The 21,930-nt window shown below is 38.1% G+C and overlaps 1 protein-coding gene across 1 annotated transcript; it reads left to right on the top strand.

Annotated features, from left to right (window-relative positions):
• Positions 1–25: 25 nt before the first annotated feature.
• LOC139939350 (cyclin-Y-like protein 1) lies at positions 26–17,151 on the top strand. Its single transcript, XM_071935151.1, has 9 exons — positions 26–185; positions 1,624–1,913; positions 6,960–7,028; positions 7,570–7,732; positions 11,482–11,569; positions 11,902–12,021; positions 12,190–12,356; positions 14,396–14,558; positions 15,872–17,151. The coding sequence occupies exons 2-9, from the start codon at positions 1,727–1,729 to the stop codon at positions 15,989–15,991; spliced, it is 1,077 nt and encodes a 358-aa protein (XP_071791252.1). The 5' UTR covers positions 26–185; positions 1,624–1,726; the 3' UTR covers positions 15,992–17,151.
• Positions 17,152–21,930: the final 4,779 nt, after the last annotated feature.

The raw sequence follows: 21,930 nt of genomic DNA, 5'->3' as shown, positions 1-21,930 counted from the left end.
ATTCACTCTAATACACTGACTGGGGAATGGAAGCATGTTCGTGTGCTGTCTTTTTTCTAACACAAAACTACCACACTTTTCCACCTATTTTTACCTGCAAAATGTGTGAAGACAGATTGCCTGAAACCCAGTGAGTGCTAGTGTGGAATGTACTGATGATGCTCTGCTGTAATTTGAGATTCAAGGTTTGTAAATTGGTTTGTTTGACGAAAATACAAAACTGTGATTCCAACGAACAGTTTAGGTTAGCTCTGTCCTGAGCTAGCTGTGTGTTCATTCATTTATGAATAACAGAGTGTGATTGAAGTGGCGAAATCAGCTGTTTCTTTCATTCAATATCATTTTTGTAGTTTTATATTAAGGCCATCAACAATATTAAAAAGATGGCTGTGGTATTTGACATATTGGGTGGACAGTTGGCATTTGTATTTGTCATTTTGTTTCAATACCACAGCCACAGTGTTTGCCTGTTATTAATGTTTCCATCTTTTTATTAAGACTGTCAGTCACTCTGATTTTTCATGCATTTGAATTGATTTGGACTTAGGAGCTCAGTTTATGAGATATATATACGAACCGACATATGAAGCAACATATGTTTGGCTTCATACGGGTGAAGCCACAACAACCATGCACCCTTATGCCGTGGTTGTGTGGCTTCAAATACTGAAGCCACAACCACGGGACACTGGATTCGCGGGGGAGGGGGTGAGGGTTTGGGGTAGGGATAGGGTTAGAATATAGGGTTAGGGGTAGGGTAGGGGTAGGGTTAGGATTGACAATTGTGGGCGGGGGAAGGGATAACTTTCCGTATGGCGCCACCACTTTTTCACTCATTTTTACAAAAAGGGATATATCAATCATGTAAATAAGTTCCTATATTATTTTATATCGAATGAAAAAGTGGTGGGCACCGGTGGCGTCATACGGAAACTTTTCCGGGGGAAGGTTGGGGTTGGGTTAGGGTAAAAAACATTCCCCCTCCCCCTTTCACCTTGGATGAACCCAACCACGAGAGCACGGAATTGGGCATCATGCGTCGTGATGCATATATGCCTCCAATTTATAAATGCCTGTGTGAGTTTGTTTTTCTTTTACATATTATTATGATATATGATATATGATATATGATATTGAGAAGCCTACACCATGGAAAATACTGCTAAGTGAATTTCTTTGCTAAGCAAAAAAAAAAAGGGGTGGGGGGGGGGCACCAGTTGCGCGATTTTAAACCTAATGGAATTTTGTTAGACAAGATTGTTTAATTAAGCTTAGCAAGTTTTTATGCTTAGGCCTACAGGTTTTATGAAATTGGGATGTGGTCAGCTGATTTCCTGTTATTCCCATACTAGACATCTGAAAATTGCTGTAATACTAAATGCAGTTTCATTTTCTTTCAAAAATGAAGTTGCATATTGCAGACTTTACTCACAATGCCAACTGTGAATTGTGATCATTTCTCTTGGTTCTGATACTCTAGTTTAACATTAGACATTTAACAGATGCAGTGTGTTTAGTATTGTATGAAATATTGTGAGGCTTCTTGCAGTGCCTAAATGAGTGTGAGATAGGCTTGAATAGTGATCTTGTTAACATTTCATACGAATATTAATTTAATTACAGAGCTGAAAAAAATTAAAGTGGGATATATGCCAAACCTAGCAGAGTATACAACCACACACATAATCAAGATACATCTGAGGATTGCGCCAAGCATTCATAAACCATGGGGAACTGCCTGGATTGCAAAACCAGTGACGGACAAGATAAGACTAGGCGGACAAATAACATCCAGCGACCGCAGCACAACGACACCAGCTACAAAGCGGTTAAGAAAGACAGTCTAAAGCTAGAGGTCAATGAATCCTTCCCAAACCTACAACATATCAGCGACAGGGAACAGTTTGTTGAAGGTGAGAGCTGGAGAATGTTTTTGTTTTACTTCAATTATTGTATCAATAAATTGTCATTTATAATATATGCAGAACAATAACACTTTCAATCATATTTATTTTGGTTCAACCCTTACACCGATGTGTGTTAGCACTGTATACTCAGTACTTTCCCGAGTTCTGTGAAGAAGAAAAAAGTCACAGGCATAATACTTGGGTGGGATTCGAACCCATGGCCTTTGCGGTTCTAGAGCAGTGTCATACCAACTAGACCACCGAGATTGCCCGGTAGCTGGAGGCAGTTTGAATCCTATATATGGATTGTAACTACATCATGGCACTAACTTGGCATTTTGACTTATTTTTTAAAGTTACGAGTTGCCTTGTATCGGACGAGTTGGTCTATAAAAAGCGTTTGTAACTGTTTGTTATAAAATGCATATGGCTAGAAAGACGTTTTAAAAGTAGAATACAATGATCCACACAAGTTTGCCTCGAAGTTGCGTGGTTTTCCTTTTACTTAGCGAACTAACATGGTCAGCCATTTATGCGACCATGTTAGTCGACGAGGTAAAAAGAAAACCATGCAATTTCGAGGCATGTTTGTGTGGATCATTGTATTCTACTTTAACAACATCTTTCCAACCATGTGCACTTTAAACCAATCGGTTACACACGCTTCTTATAGACCAACTCGTCCGAGGATTCAAGGAAACGTGTTCCTTTAATTGCACTCGGGTACATGTATTACCGGTACATGTGTACATCTTCCAGGTACATTGTTGTACACAGGCTTCCATTGCCCTGGTTTTGGCCTTGGTGCCCCTTCAAAAGTTTCTCATATAGACTTTGAGATTTCCTAGTGTGCCCTCTGCAAAATGAAAATGGCCTTACTCTTGTACAGATGAAATTCCAGGCCTGTATACGTCCCCTCATGTATTTGTTGTTAGAAAACCACATGGAGATAATTGAATTAGCAACACCTTTCTTACATTTCTACTCCACCCATCCTTTCCAACTTCCCTTCTTTCCTCCCCAGGATAATCTGTTTTATCCGCTGCTCCTTTAACACCTATTCCACCCAATCTTCCAATGTGCAACTACTTATTCTTGTATCGATGTAAAAGACCTACAGGGTCAACACATATATAATAAAAAAATCATTATCCAAGTTCATGTATTAGTAGAAACGACATGTACAATACTAGTGTTGATGTCATGTAAACGATATCATGTACACGATATATGTGAACAAAGTCATGTACACATGGTACAGTGTTTAACAAAGACGGAGTTACATTGATAATATGCCACATGGTCAAAACATGGTCATAATTACAAATGATGTTTGGTGTGCGTGGGTGGGTGGGTGGGTCAAACTTTTTTTTTAAATTGTTGAAATTTTCAAACCTTGACTACTCTGAATCACTTGCTGATTGCACTGAATCAGAAACTAGTTCAGGAAGGTTGTTGTAATGTACGTACGTGTACAGTACTTCCTTCATGAATATATGCATGACCTACAAATACATGAACATACGTGTGGAACTAATATCCTGAATGTGAAAGGTCTTCCATTAGGTAACCTGCCGTCGATTTCATCAAACTCTTCCTAATTTAGGATCAATCTTAAGACTAAGGACGGGTTCAGTTCCGTATCCAATTGCGTGGGATGCATTAAACCCATCCTAAGTTAGGACGGGTTACTCGTCCTGACTCGAGTTAGGATTAATCCTAGCGTTTCGTGAAATCAGCTGCAGAGTGTTGGTCCATAATGTGTTCATCGCTACATGTTTAGGTTCTCTAGTAGGAGGAATATTGACTGCTTCGAGTGCTATGGTTAAAACTATGACTCCCGAGGTGATCCCCGTAGCGTTCTGTTTTCCCGAGGCGAAGCCGAGGGAAAATAGAACGCTCCGGGGATCACCTCGGGAGTTATAGTTTTTAACCATTGCACGAGTAAAAGCAGTCAATATTTGTTTTATAACACCCCAAACATTTCTAAATACTGTACTATTATTATTAAGTTACAGACCTGAATGCTACAATCCACGGACGATGCGAATACAGATTGCAAACACTTTTGCTGAATGTGTTGCATGTAGTGTCGTGCAATCCGAAATGGTTACAGACTATTAATTTATGATCCTCGTACACGCAACGGACGTCTGGGTACTGCACGCCGTGTGCTAGTCTGTCGGACTAGCGCACGGCGCCATGTGCTAGTCTTCGGACTAGCGCATGGCAAACCGACGGCCGTCGTGTAGCAAAACTAAGACATGTCATGTGACGCGCTCTAAACCAATGAGCAGGCAGAATCTTTGCAAGGGGTGTTATAATAGTCGCTACCCCATGTTCACTGTTCTTCATCACTGTGTAAATTGTAGACAACAAATCAAATCATGATTGACAAACAAATAAATCCAGAAACATGATATACATGTATGAAGGATGTGGCTGCAGCGTGTTTGAGCTGCAGTCATGGCAGCCAGCCACATTGACCCATAAACACTCTATAACGTATGACCACAGGACACTGGCAAAGATCTAAAGTGGTTTATTTCTCCGGAGGGAAGAAAATGGGAAAGCCCAGAGAAAAACCTGTGTGGCATTTACGAGAGAACCAAGTACAACTCTACTCACAACGGACTTACACGAAGCTGGCAATCCAACTGGGGCCACAGGGGCAAGAAGGCGACAAGACTCAGTAGCTCAAAATGCTTTACTGGACAGGAATTTTGTTTTTAAGACAAGAATCAAAACAACAACAACAACAACATCCTACACAGTAGAACACATAAACCTACAGGTATTTTACTTGAACAAGCACCATAAGGTCGAAACGTAAGGACTCTAACTTTTTTGTGTGCGTGATATTAACAGAACATGTACAAAGAATGTGTTTGTAAAGTAAGTCATACATATTCATGACTGTTCATCAGTGCAGATTGTCAATAAGTAAGTCATGCATATTCATGAATGTTCTTCAGTGCAGATTGTCAATAAGTAAGTCATGCATATTCATGACTGTTCATCAGTGCAGATTGCCAATCCCACTGTACACACGCACTAATACATTATTATGAAATGTAATTCATACTGGTGTAGTATAGCGCTTGGCTATTGGTTGGGCCCTGAGCCTAGGCTGGATAAAAGTGTAGAGGACGAAACGTCTTACAGGGTTAGCAGCTGGCTCAAGACTGCCTCGTGGCTGGCCCGCTCGCACAGTCCAGCCACTGACACGCTTGGGTGACTTTATTGTATTCCAATCGTAATGTCTACAACATAATAATGTACATCACTACACTGGACATGTATCAGGCTTGCATATTTTTCAGTGAATCATCTGGTTTTCTCTTTTATATTGTTTCAAGTCTCTGTTAGAAACTCCTTTGTTTGAAGCTGCTTGATTGTAAGCTGCTTACTTGTATTGTATCTTTCACTCACTGTATATTTTATTGTTCTCTTTATGCGTTTAGAGTCGTTTGCATTAGACGCTTTAAAAATGTCTTTGTTGTTATTATGTTTTTAATTTGTTTTTCTGTGGGTTTGGTGACATTTGTGTCCAATACAGTTTCCTCTTTTTTGGTGTGCTTACAAGTTCTGTGTTTGACAAACACATTGTAAATCACATTTTTTTTTCTGAAAAAAAACCCACTGTACAAATATTTGTTTAAAAACATATCCCTATTTTTTGGTGTGATTTACAAGATCCGTGTCTGACAGAATGCCTGAAATGCAGTGTTTTCTCATGGATAGGAATAAAAACAGATGTCAAAATTATGTTAGTGAGGACAATAACTTATTGCATTCATGTACTGTACAGTTAGATGCACATACCCTTTAGTTGGTAACTCTTAATTAATGATCATGTGTACACGCAGAAAGCAATTGCCAGGTCAAATGATTTGACATTTTATTCCATGTTTTAAATCATGTAGTACAATATGACTTGCCTCGTCATGCGTTTTCTTGCACAATAATCATAATGCATCTAAAGCTCTATTGAAAAGGAATTCAATGCACATTATGCACAGCATACACAGTGGAGCCTATAAAATTATGAAATCTAATTATAAAGTGGTAGTGTATTGTCAGCGTTCGTTCCTTACAGTGATTCTGCTGAGAAAATGCTGAGGAACCGTCAAAATTCTATTAAAGTGGTCTGAAAGCAAACTTCAAATTTGCTGATTCCGTTTGGTCGAGCCATGGCAACAGCGTTGTGATTTTAACCCATACTGCATGGTCCATATCACAACCATATCAACTCCGCCTATTACGCTATTTTAAGTCGGCGTCAAGTATGCACGAAGACAAATTTATTATTAAATATGGAACAGGTAATTACTCATTGTGTGATAACTATTAGTAGCTAGGTCATTGCTTGCAGGAAAATCTATTTACTACATGAAATTCACTGCATGCACGGATAGGAGCCACAGATTGTTTATTATTTACATGGTTTCAAACTCAAGCCCCAAATACAAATGTTAAAAGAAACCTTTTAGGCTCAAGATTTGCTGTTGAATTTTTCAGTGACTAACGAGCAATGAAAAAGCTAACGAGCAATTAAAAAAGCTTATTGGTTCCACTGATCACCAGCTCCTTAATTGGTTGTTAGATTTTTCACTGGTCGTTAGTCACTGAAAAAAGTTAAGGGTTAAAAAACCTGATCTGTTCACAGGCTTAGGCTTGATTTCACGAAGCACTTAGATTGATCTTAAGATGAGTTGTCAATATTTACAGATTTGTATTGTGACATCACCTCTACTTAGGAATTAAGATTGATTGACAGTTCAGATCTGTCTTAGCTGCTTGTGAAATCTAGCCCTGGGTTTATACACACAGAGGCCATGGACAACGTTGCCTCTTTTGCACTGGTCTAGGCCCTGGTGCCCCTTCATAAGTTTCCATACATTTTAACATTGTGCAGTTGTAGTGCCTTTTAATAAATGAGAATGGCCTTGCCATCTCAAAGATAAAATTTGAGACCTGTGTTCATGTAAACTATCAGTGCTTTGTTGAAATCCTACAAATTTAACTTAGTATTTTTTTGTATATTTTCAGAGGATACAGATGACCCGTCACTGCACCCAAGAATAAGTACTCTATTTATGTCTAAGTCACAAACATTGGGTGAGCATTATTGTGAAATATTGTCAATTTTTAGACAAATGTAGACTCAATGGGACTATTGGGACACTAGATGGCAGCAGACTTGCTGTTAATGGAAATGTGCGCATGCTCAGAAGTACGAGAACAATGGACGCTTATCTGGTAACTTTGCTGCCACCTAGCATTCTAAAGTCTTCCACTGATGGGCTGTGTATGAATTAAGCATTTATGGCCATGACTTCAACGTCAACATTGGAAAATATGACTTTTGGGCATTCCAGCGAGGGCCGCTGCCGAAGCAAACAATTCGGACATGGCCCTAGAAAGTGCATATGCATTTTATAACAAACGGTTACAAACGCTTTTTCAAAGACCAACTCGACCGATCCAAGGCAACGTGTTCCTTTAACTTAAGTAACCCAAATCAACCTCTGAATATGAGGAGTTAAAAGTTTTCAGTCGGCCAGTACTACTCCTTTCGTATAGTGGATCGAGTTTTTGAATAACTGCACATCGATCTGTTTCAATGGTTAATCTTTTTCTCCTATAATCAATTACCTAGAAGTGGTCCGTGAAAGACGAAAACAGCACCAGCTGCAGCTACTGAACGCCAGGGCAGCCAACCACAGAAGAAGCAAGGGACTGACCAAGTCTAGCTCCTGCTCAACGATATATATCGACGATAGCACCGTCACTCAGCCTAATCTCAAGTCAACCATAAAATGGTGAGTCCTATTTTCCTTATAAAAGATTTTGGCTTATAGTGGATCCTTGCCAATCAGATGCTGTGTCTTTGTAAACAGGAAACAGTTGTCTGCTTTGGAAAAACACACAACTTTCATCCCGTTTCCTGTCAAAACGGAAAACAAATTCTTTTCACTGACATTGTGCATAATAAGAAAGCACTTTGAGTGGGACAAAACAACACTTTTGTATCAAAATATTGAGTAAGACCGATCCACAAAATGAGATTTCACGTTTCATGTTAGAGAGGGTTTCCTGAAAATGGCGAGTCAATTGATTAGAGAGAATCTACTAGTCAAAAACTCTGAGAAAAAAATTATTGTTTTATTATTAATCTGTGTAGAAATGAATAGATATTCTGAAAGGTCACTGGGCCTAGCATCAATCATTTTTTGTTTGCTGATGCTGGGGTTAAAAAGATGCTGTCAGTAGGTAGGGGACAATAACATTTTAGGAACAAATTTTTACAAATGTGCAAACTGAGAAATGAAATTTGTTGACGTGGCGAAAGTAATCTGCTTGCAATTATTTTGCAACATGCTTGCGAAAAGAAAAAAAAAACTCTGAGATTTGAATGTGTGTACATCTGGAAACAAATTAGGACTTCACATTTGATACAATATTTTAGTTATGTTTTAATTTTAGTCTTGAATTCTGGGCAGGCTTATGAACAGTCTGTAGGTTTACAGGAAACAACTTTTTGTTCTGTTAGGCCTTATAAACATGTGACTTTGATTATACTGTAAAACAATAAATAAAATGTAATTAAATTGGTCTAAAATCCCTGTAGAGTCGAATGATAAAAACATATGTCATCAGTACATGTCGCTTGTTTTTATCCTAATACCAAGGGAGGACACATGCTGTGTATGATGTGACCATTGGGCCATGGTCTTACGAGTTAACAAATGATGGGAAAAACATTCTGTGAATTTTATCCATGACCCAATTTCATAAAGCTGTCTAGCAAATTTCTGCTTATTAGCAAATTTCTATGATAAACATGAATGAGTGGGTACTCCTGACACTCACTGTATAGTATTTTGGCTGGTAACCTAATTTTGCTAAGCAAAATTTTGTTGTGCTTAGTAAGTTTACATGCTTATAGGCTTTATAAATTGGGCACAGGGCCATGCTTAGCATAAGCAACATATCAGCCCTTGTGGAAGCAGGGAATTCTGTGATTTCTAATTGAGGAGAATTGTATGTACATGTACATGTACAAAGCCTATGGCAGGATGTTAAGTACAGGGACAAAGGAATGTAGAAAAGATGTATCCACAGGGATGCGAAAATTGCATTGAGTGAAGTAATGTAATGTGTGTTTACACCGTGGCGAAGAATTAATATTGAAGGATTTATCCGCGTCGTGATTGTTTTTCTTTCTAACACACAGGAAATGTCTGTTAAGGAAGACATTTGATCGCATAATGATTTATTTTTTAGATAATAAGGACATTTTTTAGTGGAGTCTTTTCCGGTTGGCTTTCCTGGTTGGCATAGCAACTGCATTGAGGAAGATAATATTTTTCTTCCTGTATTTGTCGCTGGTCCAAATACCACATTTATACAAAAGAGCGCCAGGGGGTATTGTTTAACGGTTTTATTGCTTGAAGGAACTGCAGACACTTTTGGTAAATACTCAAAATAGATATTAGCATAAAAACTTACTTGGTAATGAGCAATAGAGAGCTATTGATAGTACAAAACATTATGAGAAACAACTCCCTCCACACACATTTGAGCCCAAATTTCACAGATTTATTACTTTATGCATACTTACGTTGGAATACATCAAAAAGAATACTAGTCTTTGGCAATTACCAGTGCCTTTAAAGCCATTGGACACTTTCGGAACAGAATTTTTTTTTAAAGTTCACATATTTACAATTAACTTACAGGGTTTACTGAAAGTAATGGTGAAAGACTTCTCTTGAAATATTATTCCATAAAATGCTTTACTTTTTGAGAAAACATTAAAACAATATCAGTTCTCGATATCGAGAATTACAGATTTATTTTAAACACATGTCATGACACGGCGAAACGTGCGGATACAAGGGTGGGTTTTCTCATTATTTTCTCCCGACTCCGATGACCATTTGAGCCTAAATTTTCACAGTTTTTTTTTTATAATATAAGTTGTGATACACTAAGTGTGGGCCTTGGACAATACTGTTTACCGAAAGTGTCCAATGGCTTTAAGTTAAAATTTGATGGGAGATTTCAACTGATGTTGAGTGCTAGTGGCTTCAGTTCTTACAACTTTCCCTGGATGCCACGTGGGTATTTCTTGAATACTGAACCCTCAGTCCATAGGGGGGGCTGTTCTAGCGCTTGGTGGGTAATGGATCTTTTCAATAATAACCCCAGGCAGAAAGTCTTTTGATCAAATGTCAGCGGGAGAAAATACTTGTTACTGAAGAGAAAAATAACCTGTCGTGTAGAGTTACTAGGAGGAACTATTTGAAGCATGTAACTTGAGTATTAACTTCCCGTATGTTGAAAGTTGTTTGTACTTTGTAGACAGTTCTACTTGTGTGTATTTAAGAGCATCAAGATTGATGAAATATTCAAAATTCTATGCTAATTGAAAAACATCATTTCTGAGTCAATAATAGTTCTCTGCGCTCATTTGTTTAGTGTAAATATCTTTTGCTGTGCAAAATTGCTTGATAAACAGAAAACAGTATCACAAATACGTTGATTTGAATGTTTTTCATGGCTTGTTGATTTTTTGTATGAGATATCGCCCAGCATCACAAGGTCATACGGCCATTTCAATGCTAGGGTTACAGTTAACTGATTTGGGCTGTCGACCCAAATCAACTGTCACCAGGGGCACATTGCAACCTACTCCTGAGGCCAATTTCTAAGAAGCAAAAAAAAACTGGCGTTGGCGCGGGGCATCACAACATGTGCGCACTTAGCACTCACTGGGGGATCTTTTTGTGTAATGTACTGGTGCCCGAGAAGTAAAGTGCCACTGCATGTAATGGATACTAGACACATTATAATTGGTAAATCAATACTATCTAATCTCTACTTTATCGACATTACACAACATATTATAATATATACATTTATAGGAACACGTTGCCTTGGATCGGTCGCGTTGGTCTTTGAACAGCGTTTGTAACCGTTTTTTATAAAATGCATATGGTTAGAAAGATGTTGTAAAAGTAGAATACAATGATCCACACAAACATGCCTCGAAATTGCACGGTTTTCCTTTTTCCTCGTCGACTAACATGGTCGGCCATATATGTAAGTACAAATTTTGACTCCCATAAATGGTTGACAGTGTTAGTTCGCACAGTAAAAGAAAAACCTCGCAATTTCGAGGCAAATTGGTGTGGATCATTGTATTCTACTTTTTAAAACATCTTTCCAACCATATGCATTTTCTATAAAAAAAACCGGTTACAAACTTTTTATAGACCAACTCGTCTGATCCAAGGCAATGTGTTCCTTTAACATAGAGGAACTTCAGCTGTGGAATTATTGCGATCATCTACATTATGATCAGCGTCAAACTTATACTTGGTACATTCTGTCCATGCACAAGCCAAAGTTAAATTAACAATTCACAATCCATGTCCCCAGAACAAAAAAACCGACACTCCCTTGTGATTTGTCCCCTTGCAGTCTGCCGTGATATTGAATTAATGTTGTCCATAGAGTAGAAATAGTAAGTTATCGTCGTTTTCTTGTTCTTTTTTTCTTTCAGCGTTGCTTTAGCTGTTTACTATCACATCAAGAACAGGGAATCTGATCGACAGATGGATATATTTGACGAGAAATCACATCAACTCACGGTAAAGATTTTTGTTTTCATAATACACACTGCATCCGGATCAGGGCCCAATTTCATTGAAAGCTGTTAAGCAGCAAATACTGCTAAGCAAATGTCTTTGCTAAGGGAAAAATGAGTTGGGCACCAGTTGAAACAATGTAAATGTTATGGAACTTTGGCCAGTAACCAGTTTCTGTCAAGCAAGATTTGTCTGTGCTTAGCATGTTGTTATGCTTACAGGCTTTATGAAATTTGTTTTTAAAGAATAAACCATTACTAAATGAATGCATTTTTGACTGCATTGACTCTACGTTTAATGTTCACTTACCGTTGAAATTTTTTTGTCCCGTCCAGAAAGATCCGGTGCCTGACGATTACTTCAAAGTGAATCCTGAACACAAACACATCTACAGATTTATCCGTATGTTGTTCAATGCAGCCCAGTTAACATCAGAGTGTGCTATTGTGACCTTAGTAAGTATAATATTCCAATGTCTTCAGGAGAACAATAATAATAATGTGGTCTTAAATATCTCATGTATCCACCAAGAAGTTGCTCAAGCCACTTGAATAAAGAGAGACACTTTTTAAGACAGGTTTAAAAGTTGTTTCTTGATTTATGAATTTTGTCAATCATTGCAGGTTTATTTAGAAAGACTATTAACATATGCTGAAATAGACATCACGCCAGCGAACTGGAAGCGAATGGTTCTTGGAGCAATACTCCTTGCCTCTAAGGTCTGGGACGACCAGGCCGTGTGGAACGTTGACTACTGTCAAATACTCAAGGACTTGACGGTAGACGATATGTAAGTACTTGTAGAATTTGAAACTTTGCATGGTGGAGGAGAAACTAAAGGCCTGGTCCCACTGCAGTGATAACGATCACGACGCAAAGAAACTTATTATATTGGTCGAAATACTCAGAATACTCGCATGCTCATTCAACCAATGGAATGCGTTCTCTTTGCGTCGTTATCGTTATCGTTATTGCTGCAGTGGGACTGGGCCTTAAGAGAGGTTTGCGGTAAAACCACGTGAGATTTGAGGATTGTTGATTCTGAAAATTTGTCAACCACCGTTGCATTTCAGAACCGACACTACTCAAAAGAGATTTTCATATGGTGTATACCGCCAATCTCGCTTGTTTTTTCTTTTATTTTCAAAGATTTTGGTATTTACTTCCCAATGATGTCAATGTGTTTGAATGCTATATTTGATATTCTTTATTTGAAATCACCCATTGCTCAATTGTTTTAGCCTTTTTGTATGTAATCAATCGCATTTCATATATTTTCTGATCTACTTTTATTTGGAACTTTCTGTGTTTTTATCAATGTACTTCCTGAACCTTAATCATGCCAATTTTTAAAGTTTTGTTGTCACTAATGTGTTAACAATCTTTTGAATGATCTTGTGTATGTATATTGATGCATATTTGTAAATTTTGTGCAGAATTTGTGTTCAATTCATTGTTGTTCTTTTTAAGATCAGCTGGAGAGGAAGGAACTTTGTTTCTTTCCTACAATCCTTCGGGCTCCAGTTGGTTCCCTTTCCAGTGTTTTCCCCAATTATTATTGTCCTTTTGAAGTATGATATTTGCCAATTATTTGTTGTTCTTTTTAAGACCAGCTGGAGAGGAGGGCCTGAAGAAAGGAACTTTGTTTCTTTCCGGCAATCCTTTGGGCTCCAGTTGGTTCTCTTTCCAGTGTTTTCCCCAATTTTTACCGCCTTTTGAAGTATGATATTTGTGTATGTTTTGCCAATTATTTGTTGCTCCTTTTCAAGGCCAGCTGGAGTGGAGGGACTGAAGAAAGGAACTTTGTTTCTTTTAGACAATTCTTTGGGCTCCAGTTGGTTCTCTTTCCGTTGTCCCCCTCCCCCATTTTTATTGGAATTACTATATTTGTGTGTTGTTGCAATGATATGTTTTGCTATTTTCCAAGACCAGCTTGAAAGGAGAGCCTGGAATTTTATTTCATTCAGGCAATCCTTTGGGCTCTTGCTGGGCATCTTTCCAGTGTTTTCTCCCCAGTTTTTATTGTCCTTTGGAAGTATAATATTTGTGTGTTTTGTTGCATTGATATTTTTGTTCCTTTTAAAACCAGCTTGAAAGGAGAGCTTGTTGACAGAAACTTTGTTTTTTCCGGCGTTCCTTCAGGCTTTAGCTGGTTCTCTTTCCTTCCTCTGTTTATTAATTGCTCTTCTTGTATCTTTTAACATGTTTTTGTTTTACTAGTGTGCATTATTGTACTTGTTTTCTGCCCAAGAAACAAATATAAATGTTCCACTGTATCAAACAGTGTTTATTCCCCAGTTTTAGTTGTTGTTTTGATGTATCGTATTTGTGTACTTCAAGAGAATTATTATTACTTGAAGTGTTTGGGACAGAGTGCTGAGTGTTATTGGAATTATTGTGTTGTTATTAGAAGTAAATGTTAATTGAATTAAATGATGTTTTGTGAATTGTATCTAGCCTTCTAGGGATTAAAATGTTAAGTCTTTTATAATACTAATATTATAGTTCAGACTTTTTTGCCTGTGTGATAAAAAGTAGCTGAAATATACCACAAACCAAAATATATAGCTATAATATTTTATTCAGAATGATAGAAAAATGCTTGTTAATTTACCTAAACAATCATGTTTGAAAAAAATCTAAGTAATTTATGTTGAAGTTCTTGCTCAAGATATGGTTGTATTGTTTGATGTATTATTATGATTACATAGGCCTAGATAGTTTAGTAGGTAGAGCACCAGAAATTTAATCTTGAGGTGATTGGATCAAATCCCTCTCTAGTCGATTCTTCTTCGTTTAACCCCACAATTCTGATTTGATTTAATACAGGAATGAACTGGAGAGGCAGTTTCTTGAGATGTTGCAGTTCAACATCAACGTTCAATCCAGCGTGTATGCTAAGTACTATTTTGACCTGCGTGCCCTGGCCGATGCTTATGAGATCTCATTTCCGTCAGAGTTACTTAGCAAGGACAGAGCACAGACGTTAGAGGTACGCTACTTTACGTAGCCCAGTGAATTTCTTTTTTGGGGAAAGAAGACGTGCCATGGTTGAGCTGTTAAGCACACTAGACTCAAGCTCTGGGCCCAATTTCATAGAGCTGCTTAAGCACAAAAAGTAACTAAGCACAGCAAAATTATGCTTACCAGAACAGGGTTACCAGCCAAAATACCATGTCACATGTACAATTTTTGAATGGTATACTGCTTATTTCTGCTAAGCAGAAAACTATTAAGCAATATTCTCTGCTTGAGCAGCTCTATGAAATTGGGGCCTGGTGTATCAGGGCCCAATTTCATAGAGCTGCTTGTGCACAGATAGTAGCTAAGCACAACAGAATTACGCTTAAAGGAACACGTTGCCTTGGATCGGACGAGTTGGTCAAAACAAAAGCGTTTGTAACCGTTTTTTATACAATGCATATGGTTGGAAAGATGTTTTAAAAGTAGAATACAATGATCCACACAAGTTTGCCTCAAATTTGCTTGGTTTTCCTTCTACTGTGCGAACTAACATGGTCGGCCATTTATGGGAGTCAAAATTTTGACCCCCATAAATGGCCGGCGTGTTAGTCGACGAGGTAAAAGGAAAACCACGCAATTTCGAGGCATGTTTGTGTGGATCATTGTATTCTACTTTTACAACATTTTTCTACCCATATGCATTTCATAACAAACGATTTCAAACGCTTTTCAAAGACCAACTCGACCGATTCAAGGCAACGTGTTCCTTTAACAGAAATATGGTTACCAGCCAAAATGCCATTTTTCATGTACAATCTCTGGCAGGTATCCTGCTAACTATTTCTTAGCAGAAACCATATTTAAGCTATATTTTATGCTTAAGCGGCTCTATGAATTTTGATCCCTGATCAGCAGAGTGTGGATTCCAATGGAGACACTTGTGTCCTTAGGTTAGACATTTAATCAATAATAATAATAATAATAATAATAATAATAATAATAATAATAATAATAATAATAATAATAATAATAATAGTGACGTCTTCTATAGCGCCGGTATCCACAAAAAGTGCTCATAGCTTTGTCCTTGGTATGGGATGTGTAACTGTACGTAGTTTTTTTTTTTTTTTTTATATTGATGAAGGTTTGTAATTGCTGGTCACTTTTGAAGAATGTTTTTTTCACTTAAACATTCCCCATGATAAACCAGAAATAAATAAATAACTGAATAAATGTTTGATATTTTTGAAAGCCGAATTCATGCTGTGGGTGCGGGTCAGAATACATATTTTTCATCTTGATGAAAGTTTTCACATTTATGTTTTGTGTTTACGTTTTCAGGCAATCACCAGGTTATGCGACGAGAAGGCGCGAGACCAAACGTTTCAGGAGCTCAAACGTTCCTCCAGCGTTGACGGCATTCACTTAGGGCCCAAATTCACTGCCGCTATCATCTCATGACACCAGCCGTTTGAAGAGTCATTGGACTGGCTTCGAACCAGGGACATTAAAGTGCAAGTATTTGTATTATTTGTTTTTCCGTTATTGTGTCACGACAACGGTAATCCCAGTAAAGTGTTTTTGCAAAGTGACGTCAGCGTGCTCATCCCAGTGGTGCAGGGGCTTGTGCATTCGTCGCTTTGAACGATCTTGTGTGGAGGCGAACCCCCGGACAACAGACTACAAGGTCGAAGAGGTGGAGATACATAAAGCTTCTATGAAGACTTACGGGCGGATAGCGTCGATACAGCGGAGGTTTCTCTTGCCAGCTTGTTTAAACGGAACCATGCTGAGTGGCACTTCAGTTTGTGATTCAACTGCTTGATGTCTCTCACAATGCCACCGAAAGATAGGACGACTTATTAAAGCAATGTGTCGACCGATGTAGAATTGTAATTTATTATAATGGTTACTTCAAGATTTCCACAAAATGAACAAAATGTAAACAAGGTGTTCTCTTGTTTGAAGGCCTAGAATTTGACGGCGGCCATCGCCTCTGTTGTCCCTAGTCTTGGCCTTGGTGCCCCTGTAAAAGTTTCCAATAGACTTTGAGATTTTCTAGTGGTAGTGCCCTTTTCAAAATGAAAATGGCCTTGCTTTCTCCAAGATGAAATTCCACGCCTGGTTGTGACCGGAGCAGAGTCTTATTCAAAGGAATAAAGACTACACTAGGGTCATAAGCAATCGTTTACACTTCAACCACAGGTCATTTTGTTTGGTAAGAAGTTGCAACAGCTAAATCACCAACCCCCCCCCTTTTTTTACAAGACAACAAAAAAATTATGAATTTTAATCACTGAGCATAATTTGTACTGGAGCCAGTTTTCCAAGTGAGAAATATTTGTGTCTGAATTGCAGTCGTGTTTTTGAGAAAAAGATTTTTTTTATGAATTTGGATCCGATTTCACCAAATAAAGAGCACTTTTATTTTATTATTATTTGTCTTTTTAATACCAAGCACAACTTCCTTGGTCATTTTACTTTTTTCAGACTTACCTTACTGTCTTTTCTGGGGTGGCTGGCAGGACAATTTTATGTCTAAATGCAATAATTGATTCTGCCCAAATTGTTGGAGCCAATTGTATACCGCAATTCAACTTTTAACACTGTTTCATTTTCCCCCCAAAAAATTGATACAGCTTTTTAAATCCTCCCTGTTGCTCAAACAGACGATAAGCAACACTTTTTTATTTATTTAATATTTTTATGACCATATTCCAGTGGTAACTCATGAATGATACGCTAATTTTGTTATAACGCAAGTTTTTACAGGGGATTTTGACATTTCTTATTGGTTTTTTTTTTTATAAACCTAGGATGGGTTTTCGTAGTTGAACCTAACCACCCACTGATGAAAACTAACCTTTGTGGTTTACTAAAGAAAAAATGGAAAGTCTTGAATTGTTTCTTCACACTACATTGACCTGATGACACAATGTCGTTTGTCCTTGTCTTGCATCTGAAGAACGCTTTAAATAGAGATTATTTTTTCACAGTATTTTAGTTTAAGGCAAAGTGTTTTTTCCTTGGTTTTCAACGTGATAATAATTCACTTGGTATGCCCGTAATGGGACTGTGCAATTTACCATGCATCTAGCCCTGATTCGAGGTTGATCTAAGAAAAATTAACTACAGCGTAGTTTGAACCAACGACCTTCAGATTAACGTGCAGGCGTTCCACCAGCTGAGCTATATTTAGCCCTATGTTGGCGGACTCCCTATTTTGTCAATATCGTTGTTCGGGGTACTATCCAGCCCTGATATTTTTTCTTATAAGGAGGAGGCAATTTTTCCTTCGTGGAGAAAAATACTAAACTGGAACATTTTAAAGGGCAGCAAGGCAATGACTAGAGCCATTGAAGCAATTGTCCTTATTATCTCCTGCTTGATTTGGGGGCAATCTTAGAAACTTTATACTTTCTGTTGGACACTCTAATTATTCTAAATGGGATATCACTTCGGCTCTATCTCGAGATTGGGGATGTTTCCTTTGGGATCGGGCGCCTCTAGACTAGGATTTACACTGCTCCTTTTGGAGCGTGGTGTACTCCTGAAAGAATGTTCAGCCTTGTGAAGCTTCAAATGTTTCAACTTTGAGAAACTATTTCCAGCACACTGCACACTTTTCGATAGACGAAATAATAAGTGGTCTATCCGGAGATCGGGCGATGTTTCCTTCGAGTTTGGGCGTCTTTAACCTAGCCTCTGGGAACAATGCCTGCTCAAAATGGAATTGGCCGATTCCAAATTCGGAAGGCTCCAAGTTGCCCAAGTTGATAACTGTCATTGGGCGATTACGGTTCTAAAGACCTTTTCCAAAAACCTTGGAGAAACAGTGTACAAATTCAGAAGAAAAAAAAACAGAAAAGTGCAAAAGACAATTATTTTCTTAAACAATCAAGCGTGGAGCTAATAATAATGATAATAATAACAAGTAATTCTTTAACGAAATTTACTGTAAATCTGTGTTTTTAGCTCAGCTTAAAAGTGCAATTAATAATTTTGGTCCTTATAAAGGCCCTAAATTTGCTCAATTTAAGTGAATTTCTTAGTTCGATTTTGTCAACATCGAGCACCGACTTTTGATGTTGATTCAAAATTTGCAAATTTTGATGTTGACATTTTCCAACTTTTTGTAGCTCTGAAATTGTTGTTGCTTTTAATTTGACAGAGGACATAATTTGTGGATATGTCATTTGCGATATTTGTCATGAATTCACAAAAAGACACTCTTAGTCAAAGATTTAACTTCTACAACTCAATTGCCTTTATGTAATATGTGTTGATGTCGCCTACTGCATACCTGCAACATAATAATAATAACCGTATTTATAACGCGCCTTTTGCCAAAGGATACAAAGCGCCAGGTATTATTACTGCAAGGAGTGGGGTGAATTTTGAGATATAAGACCTAATCATTAAGCACCATGTGATGGTTTACACGGTGCTGTGCGCAATATGCTGCCAATCCAGCCAGGAACACCGGGGCGAACCCCTTCTCTTTTCGACAAGTGCACTGGGTTCTTTTACATGCGTTTACACAACACATGGGACCAACGGCTTAACGTCCCATCCGAAGGACGAAGCAATGGTTATGTGTCTTGCTTAAGGGATTCGAACCTACACTCTGTGCTTTAACCGCTCGACCACGACACTCCCACATTGGTCTAACATCACAATCTAACCCGACAGTAAGAGTAGTTTGACATTCACATTGGTTTGTACAGAAATGCTTTGAGTATTGCCTCTATTGTCCATCTCTTCTAAATGTCTGTGGCTAAAAGTGATTATTGATCCATATTGCAATATTTATACATGCATATATTTTTTATTGTAAAGCGCAGTAGGACTCCAACACACCTCCTGTTTTGATGTCATTTATGTGAAACATTCTTTGGATTTATTGCTCTGTTCTCACCTGCGTAGGGCCAATTTCGTGCAATAACTATCATTGACTGAAGTTTGACTAGGTTAGTCTGAACTCTGTCAAGTGGTCGATAGTTGGACTATGCTAGTGGAGTATTTGGTAGCAGCGCACTTGGCATGGTCGCTCGTTACTAATAGACGTTTTCATAGCACAGTGTAGGGTGAACCTGTCGTTGATTTCACCAATTCTTCTTAACTTAGGATTAACCTTAGGACTTAGGACGAGTGAAGTTCTGTATCCATAGATGTTAGGACGCATTGAACCAATCCCAAGTTAGGACGAGTTACTAGTCTAATTCCACATGGCCTATGAAGGAGCAAAACCTCATTTTCCTATATAGGGCTAGGTGAACCTGCCGTTGATTTCACCAAGTTCTTCTCAACTTAGGATTTGGGATGAGTTAAGTTCTGTATCCATAGACGTTGGCACGCATTGAACCCATCCCAATTCAGGCCTGTTACTCGTCTAATTCGACATGGCCTATGAAGGACCAAAACCTTAAATGCACAAAGAGCAAGTTCTACTGTTGTCAGTAAACTAACTTAGCTTAGCGCTTTTTGCACCTCAACTCCATGCAGTATAACAGGGAGAAAGATTACCAACCAAAATAACATCTCATGTGTCTATTTCTGACAGATGACCGTCTTAATGACCGTCTTATTTTTTTCTCTGAGTACCAAAGTGTCTCGTTGAACATCTTCAGTAGTGAAATATATTACCTCACTCGGTTTCTCACACTACTTTAACTTTATTGTTTTTTTATCTGTTTTTCGAGGTGAAATATCCTTATTTAAAAGTAATATTTGTGACACCCCCCCCCCCATGCCAGCAATTAGGGCTCCATTTCTCAAAGCACGTCACACTTTGCTTGGCAGTTAAGGTCAATCTTAACTCAATGTCAAACCGGCCCCGGACACATCATAAAAGCAGGCCCTAACTTTTAATAGTCTGTGTGGGTTTTTTTTTAAGCTCTTTTATTATTTGAAATCTATATCACAATACATTTGATTGTCTGTATAGGAGAACAATCATGGTGTCAAAGGTCACTAAAGACGACCCTGTTAGGCTTTTTGTGAATATATTTGGTAATCCACTGTTAATGTATGTGTCTGTTGAGAGCAAAACAAACAAAACTCCAACAGATTTTTTTGTTGGGAAATGAATATTATTCCCAATGTGTAAGAATTGTGAGCTGGTATGAAAGGCGAACATGAATGTTTTTGTAGCAGCCTTCTATTATTATTATTATTATTTATGTAATTGTACAACTGTGAATACACAAAAAGAAAATAAATTAAACTTTGATTATATAAAACGGTTTGTCTTGTATGAGCTTTTGTTTATGTTTGCTTGGTGAAAATAAAGCTGTTATTTTTGATATTTTATGAGGAAATCCTGCTCTTTGATCTACTTCTCTTGCACTGAAGATACTGTTCTTAGAAGCTTATAGAAATCTATTACTCTGGGGGTTACTATAAGTGGAAATGTCATCATTCCAAGCATCTTGAAACTTTGATCTTTGTTTCAGAACTTTTTGTCAAATGAATTTTGAGACCCTTTTATGTAGCACCTTACGGGTTTACAAGGTGCTGCGGTGCCCTTGGCAGCCACTTCCAGAAACACGGGGCCAACCCCTTCTCTTAGCCATAAGTGTAACTGGGTTCTAACCACGTCTACTTGTAAGCAGAGCAGGGTGAAGATGTGTAAAATATGATTCATTTGAAATGGAATTGCGTAAAAGTACTTGCATTTTGACATGCACATAATGATCGTCCTACAAGCGACACACAAGCGCGCATGCAAATCAGTTACTTTCGGTCAGCCAATCAGCATTGTTTTTCAGTGCTTCCCTTCGAAGGGTTAGTGACAAGAGATATCAATACGGCGGACTGTCCGTGGTAGGGATGCTCCTGTGTTGTTCTTACATTGGTGTGAGACTAAACAAATCATATAGTTCTTGATCAGTGAAACACTTTGATTGTTTGATTGTCATATTGGTCATATTTTTCTGACAAAACCTCATATAAATCCTAATTATTGTGCAGTATGGCGGGTCGTGGCCGAGCGGTCTAGGTCATTGAACCCAAGGAATTAGCTCTGGTTGTTCGCAGCAGAGTGTGGGTTCGAATCCTTGTCACGACACTTGTGCCCTTAAGCAAGGCACTTGACCAAAATTGCTTTGTAAAAAGTAGAGGAGGTAGTGTATTGTGCTCTACCAGCCAGGCTGATAGCTGGATGATAGCCATGCCTACATCCTGACTGACTGTGAAGGGGGTAGTCCTGTTTCAACCCCTGGAGTAGGTCCCCCTGGCGACACATGATTTGGGTTTACACCCCAAGTGGCCGTACGTGACATAGTGATGTTAGGTGACTCTCATTAAAACAATTAGTTGAAGAATTTCTTTTTAATAATAATAACTTTTTGACACAGAATAAACTCAAATTTAGACCCACAAATTCACAATCAGCAGTG

The sequence above is a fragment of the Asterias amurensis genome, chromosome 7, assembly GCF_032118995.1.
Source record: "Asterias amurensis chromosome 7, ASM3211899v1".
Classification (NCBI taxonomy): Eukaryota; Metazoa; Echinodermata; class Asteroidea; order Forcipulatida; family Asteriidae; genus Asterias; species Asterias amurensis.
This window is presented reverse-complemented; position numbering and strand designations above follow the sequence as displayed.

Coding starts and splice junctions, on each gene's coding strand:
- LOC139939350 (XM_071935151.1), top strand. CDS start 1,727: ATGGGGAACTGCCTGGATTGCAAAACCAGTGACGGACAAGATAAGACT. Junction 7,029..7,569: donor GTCTAAGTCACAAACATTGG/GTGAGCATTATT, acceptor TCAATTACCTAG/AAGTGGTCCGTGAAAGACGA. Junction 11,570..11,901: donor AGAAATCACATCAACTCACG/GTAAAGATTTTT, acceptor TGTCCCGTCCAG/AAAGATCCGGTGCCTGACGA.